Source organism: Egretta garzetta, unplaced genomic scaffold (genome assembly GCF_000687185.1).
Source record: "Egretta garzetta isolate BGI_Z169 unplaced genomic scaffold, ASM68718v1 scaffold300, whole genome shotgun sequence".
NCBI classification, from domain to species: Eukaryota; Metazoa; Chordata; class Aves; order Pelecaniformes; family Ardeidae; genus Egretta; species Egretta garzetta.
Genome location: NW_009258271.1, coordinates 15,253 through 21,104, shown reverse-complemented (window position 1 = coordinate 21,104; position 5,852 = coordinate 15,253). Strand labels below are relative to the sequence as shown.

General features: G+C 62.2%; 1 protein-coding gene across 1 annotated transcript in view; it reads left to right on the top strand.

Moving 5' to 3' along the window:
• MYRF (myelin regulatory factor) overlaps positions 1–5,852 on the top strand; it is a 67,588-nt gene that overhangs the window by 51,521 nt on the left and 10,215 nt on the right. Inside the window, exons 14-18 of the mRNA XM_035889676.1 lie at positions 597–705; positions 1,276–1,385; positions 4,193–4,353; positions 4,858–4,930; positions 5,537–5,625. Of these exons, the coding sequence (XP_035745569.1) occupies positions 597–705; positions 1,276–1,385; positions 4,193–4,353; positions 4,858–4,930; positions 5,537–5,625 (542 nt within the window). The remainder of the gene's footprint in view (positions 1–596; positions 706–1,275; positions 1,386–4,192; positions 4,354–4,857; positions 4,931–5,536; positions 5,626–5,852) is intronic.

The window sequence follows — 5,852 nt, the reverse complement described above, 5'->3', positions numbered from 1 at the left end:
CCCCCCAGCTCCCCCAGCCGCTCCCCAGCAGCCTGGGGCTCCAGACCCCTCCCCAGCTCCGCTGCCCTTCTCTGGACACGCTCCAGCCCCTCCAGGTCCTTCGGGGAGGGAGGGGCCCAAACCAGAAGTCTGTCTGTCCCAAACACGGCCTGTCCGCTGTTTCTTAGGGAATATCGACCCTTCCGCTGTTAGCCAGAGCTGGCAAATGCAGGAGTGAGTTACAAACCTGGAAAGAGGTGAACACATCAGGTGGCACAGGGGGCTTGCCAGAGCCTGGCCGGGAGGCTGAGCGCTGCTCTGAACTCACCTCGGCTGGATGGGCCTCTCCAGAAAAGCTGGGTACAACCACGTCTCCTATTTTTGCGAACTGGCTCTGCCCTCTGCCTGGGTGTGCAATGGAGCTTGGTCTCCTCCTGGCGTCGCCAACCCAAGGAACTTGACAAGAACTGGAGATGAACCCCAGTGCAAACGCTGTTTGCCCTGCTGGCTGGTCCCAGCGGGGTTCAGGGCTGTCCCGTGACGTGCTGTCTCACAGGGGTATCGCCATGAGCCGTAGAGGGTTGGAGATAGAGTCTCATGTGTCTGTTTTGTCCCAGGTGGACACCACGGAGCAGCTGAAGAGGATCTCCCGTATGCGGCTAGTACACTACAACTACAAGCCCGAGTTTGCGGCCACGGTGGGCATTGACAACACCTCCGAGACAGGTAGGGGCCCTGCCTCACACCGCGGTGACCTGCGCGTGAGCCCGCAGCGCCGGACCTGGCGTTTGGCAACCTGGAGCGGGATTTTGGTCGTGGTACCAAGAGGCACCGTCCTGCCTTTCCTGGCGGCTGTACCCAGCTCTGCCCCCAGGGCAGCCCCCCAGGCGTGGGGTAGGAGAGAGGGGGCTTCTCCCCACCTGAAGTTTAGGCATTTAATGAAATCCCCTCTTTAGCGAGCGGGAGAGGAGGTGGCACCTCCCAGAGGTGGCTCATGGGGCTTCTGTGATACCCCCTCTCGCCAGGGGTGCAGCTACAGTGGGGTGATGGAAATAACCCTGCCCACGTAATCTGGGAACCACCTGGGTCTGAACGGCCTCTGCTCTTCTGCTGCTGAGCCTCTATGGGCTGCCCAGGCCATGGAGCCTCCAACGAGCCCTGCCTGGCCCTGCAGGGGCTGGGGTGACGGGCGGACAGACCCCCCCAGCGAAGGGGGTTCCTGCCAACGACCACGTGGGCCAGAGGAGGAGGAGCCCTGCCCACCCAACCTTGACCCACCGTGCTGTTTCCACGCAGGCGTCATTGCTCAGGAGGTAAAGGAGATCCTCCCTGAAGCTGTGAAGGACACCGGGGACCTGGTCTTTTCCAATGGGAAGACCCTTGAGAACTTCCTGGTGGTCAACAAGGTTGGTGGCAGGCAGGAGGAGCAGGGGGGCCGGGGAGGCTGTTGAACCTGGCGCAAGGGAGTTGTGGAGCTGAAATGGAAGAGGGGAAACTGAGACGCCTGGGAAATGCTTCTAGAGCAACACCACCCATCTGAGTTTCAGACCTGGCTGGTCTTTCAGATGTCGGGAGCCGCCCTGGGTGGATGGCAGCCATCGGCAGGGAGGAATGAGCCTGATGCTGGTGAAAGTTGGCAGCATCTCCCTCAGGAAGGGCTCATTGTTGGCAGCGGCCTCTAGGGAGGCTCTTACTCATAATCTCCCCTTGCTAGACCAGATAAAGAGCTTGTGTCAGGATAACCCAGAGCACCCGGCTGCCTGACCTCCCCAGAACCTGTGGCAGCCTGTTTGCTGCTCTGGGCATCGAGGGGGCAGCCTCCCCTAGCACCCATCGAGGGAGCAGCCTCCCCTAGCACCCATCGAGGGAGCAGCCTCCCCTAGCACCCATCGAGGGAGCAGCCTCCCCTAGCACCCATCGAGGGAGCAGCCTCCCCTAGCACCCATCGAGGGAGCAGCCTCCCCTAGCACCCATCGAGGGAGCAGCCTCCCCTAGCACCCATCGAGGGAGCAGCCTCCCCTAGCACCCATCGAGGGAGCAGCCTCCCCTAGCACCCATCGAGGGAGCAGCCTCCCCTAGCACCCATCGAGGGAGCAGCCTCCCCTAGCACCCATCGAGGGAGCAGCCTCCCCTAGCACCCATCGAGGGAGCAGCCTCCCCTAGCACCCATCGAGGGAGCAGCCTCCCCTAGCACCCATCGAGGGAGCAGCCTCCCCTAGCACCCATCGAGGGAGCAGCCTCCCCTAGCACCCATCGAGGGAGCAGCCTCCCCTAGCACCCATCGAGGGAGCAGCCTCCCCTAGCACCCATCGAGGGAGCAGCCTCCCCTAGCACCCATCGAGGGAGCAGCCTCCCCTAGCACCCATCGAGGGAGCAGCCTCCCCTAGCACCCATCGAGGGAGCAGCCTCCCCTAGCACCCATCGAGGGAGCAGCCTCCCCTAGCACCCATCGAGGGAGCAGCCTCCCCTAGCACCCATCGAGGGAGCAGCCTCCCCTAGCACCCATCGAGGGAGCAGCCTCCCCTAGCACCCATCGAGGGAGCAGCCTCCCCTAGCACCCATCGAGGGAGCAGCCTCCCCTAGCACCCATCGAGGGAGCAGCCTCCCCTAGCACCCATCGAGGGAGCAGCCTCCCCTAGCACCCATCGAGGGAGCAGCCTCCCCTAGCACCCATCGAGGGAGCAGCCTCCCCTAGCACCCATCGAGGGAGCAGCCTCCCCTAGCACCCATCGAGGGAGCAGCCTCCCCTAGCACCCATCGAGGGAGCAGCCTCCCCTAGCACCCATCGAGGGAGCAGCCTCCCCTAGCACCCATCGAGGGAGCAGCCTCCCCTAGCACCCATCGAGGGAGCAGCCTCCCCTAGCACCCATCGAGGGAGCAGCCTCCCCTAGCACCCATCGAGGGAGCAGCCTCCCCTAGCACCCATCGAGGGAGCAGCCTCCCCTAGCACCCATCGAGGGAGCAGCCTCCCCTAGCACCCATCGAGGGAGCAGCCTCCCCTAGCACCCATCGAGGGAGCAGCCTCCCCTAGCACCCATCGAGGGAGCAGCCTCCCCTAGCACCCATCGAGGGAGCAGCCTCCCCTAGCACCCATCGAGGGAGCAGCCTCCCCTAGCACCCATCGAGGGAGCAGCCTCCCCTAGCACCCATCGAGGGAGCAGCCTCCCCTAGCACCCATCGAGGGAGCAGCCTCCCCTAGCACCCATCGAGGGAGCAGCCTCCCCTAGCACCCATCGAGGGAGCAGCCTCCCCTAGCACCCATCGAGGGAGCAGCCTCCCCTAGCACCCATCGAGGGGGCAGCCTCCCCTAGCACCCATCGAGGGAGCAGCCTCCCCTAGCACCCATCAGGGGGACAGCATCCCCTAGCACCCATCTGGGGGACAGCCTCCCCTAGCACCCATCGGGGGGGCATCCCCCCAGGAGCGGGTGCACGCTGCGGAGCACCCCGTCACAGCAAGCTGCCTGGGCTGCTCTAGCTGAGCTCTCCCAAGAGGTGTCCTCACATCATCCTTGGAGGGGGGGGGTCAGGATCCTCTGGGCATAGTACTGGGCCAGTTTTGCCGCAGGGAGCTCCTCCTGCGGAGGCGGAGGGGCAGAGCCAGCGGGTGGGTCAGGGACAGGGTGGTACCAGGGGGTAGCGGGGGGGATGTGGCTGCAGTTGTGCCGGAGCGAGATGCTTGTGCTGGAACGCCCTGCCTTTACCAGAGGGGCTGCGGGAGGAAGGTTGCTCTCCAGAGTCTTCTGGATTTGGGCTCTCCGTTGCTCTGGATCAGCTGGCTGTTGGATAATGCTGTGGAACAACTCCGGCAGCTTGTGCTAGAGCAAGAATCAGAGGGCTGGGGGGGGTGGAGAAGGGGTAGATGGGTAGCATTGCTCACGTGATTTGGCCAAGGGCTCCGGCTGAAGGACTGTGTGTCTGATCTTTGTGACTGAGGAGGACTCCGTGGATGAGCGGCAGTGGGAGACCTCAGGGGTCCTGCACCTACTGTTTTTTTGGTTGGGTGTGAAGGGGATCTCTCTTGTTCTTGCATCCAAGGGCTGGAGAGATCTAAAGGTGCCATGCTGGATGATCCCCCGCCCGCAGAGCTGGGTGTTGCAGAGCCTTTCCCCTGGGGCAGGGCACGGCAGAGCAGTCAGGGTGGGCAGATCCATGGGAGCAGGGGTCCCTCCATGTGCCACGCCGACTCAGGCTGCCGACCTCTTCCCTGGCAGGAGCGCATCTTCATGGAGAACGTGGGAGCCGTGAAGGAGCTGTGCAAACTGACGGACAACCTGGAGACCCGCATCGACGAACTGGAGCGGTGGAGTCACAAGTTGGCCAAGCTCAAGCGGCTGGACAGCATGAAGTCAACCGTGAGCTCGGGGGCATTCAGGTAGGGGAAGAACAAGGGCACGGGAGCCGGGAGGGATGTCTCCTGTTGAGCCCAGGCAACCCTGAGTGACAGCTTGGTTTGGGAAAGGGGAGCAGTGGGGTGTTGGCAGTTGTCATTTGGCCCAGGGTTGACTCAAGGAGCTGAGATTGGTGAGACGGGTCTGGCATACACGTACCGACCGCCTGCTCTTAGACCAGCCCCAAAAAAATCCCAGTATGAAATTATCTCCGTGTTTCGCTGGAGTAAGTGAGCGGCTTTCTCAGGGCAAAGAGTTTCTCATGCTTCCAAAATCACCATCCTGACCCTGGTCAGCTTATATAGGTTTGGGGGCAGAATTCAGGCTCCATGGGCCCAGCACTCCCAAGCCGATGAAGCGACAAGGGTGTGTGACTGTCGTGGCACACGGAGACTTCTCCCCTGGCAGAGGAATCGCGGTTTTGCCTGGGAATCGCTTCGAGTGCTGTTCCGGCACGGCTCAGCTCCGCTCCTCCTTTCTCCTTGCAGCCAAACAGGGAGCCAGTTCAGCCGCGCGGGAAGCGTGCCCCACAAAAAAAGACCCCACAAAGTAGCCAGCAAGGTAAGGGTCTGCTCCCAAAAGAAGCATGGTCCTTGTGCGTTCCCTGCCCAGGGAAGGGGTCGAGTCCCCAGCCCTGGGGGGGATTTAACAGCCGGGCAGAGGCGGTGCTGAGGGCCAGGGTTTGGGGGTGGGATGGCAGGGGTAGGGGAACGGTTGGGCTGGGGGAGCTGAAAGGGCTTCTCCAACCTCAATTCTGTGATTCTCTGATTCTCTTGTACACACTGCAGAGGGAGAGACACTGTCTGCTCCCATTTCCATGATCTCGCCCCGTTTCCATGATCTCTCCCCATTTCCATGATATCTCCCCATTTCCATGATATCTCCCCATTTCCACGATCTCACCCCGTTTCCATGATCTCTCCCCATTTCCATGATCTCTCCCTGTTTCCATGATGTTGGCCCGTTTCCATGATCTCTCCCCATTCCCATGATCTCTCCTTCCTTTTTATCCGTCCCTAATGAAGACGTTACCCGGCTTCTGCACTGTGGGGGTTCAGGGCTTTGCAGGGGAGCTGGGAGAGACCTTGGGCTGGGCTGGGTGGGATCTGGGTGAGGAGCAGAGGCAGGGAGGAGTCCTGACCTGATCTTGGGATTTTTTTCTTGCAGTCGCCCTCGGTTGTCCCGGAGCAGGCCTGCATCAGCCAGCGCTTCCTGCAGGGCACCATCATTGCCCTGGTCATCATCATGGCGTTCAGGTGAGACCGCGCGCCCGGGCTGCTGCTTCTCCGCCGTCTCTCTCCAGCTCATGGGTTTGGCCCATGCCATCCGTGGGGGCGTGCAGCGAGGGGCTGTGGACCTACAGCTTCTACCTCTACAATTGCCTGCCAGGAGGGTGTAGTGAGGGAGGTGTTGGTTGCTTCTCCCAGGGAACAGGCGATGGGACGAGGGGCAGCGGCCTCAAGTTGTGCCAGGGCAGGGTGAG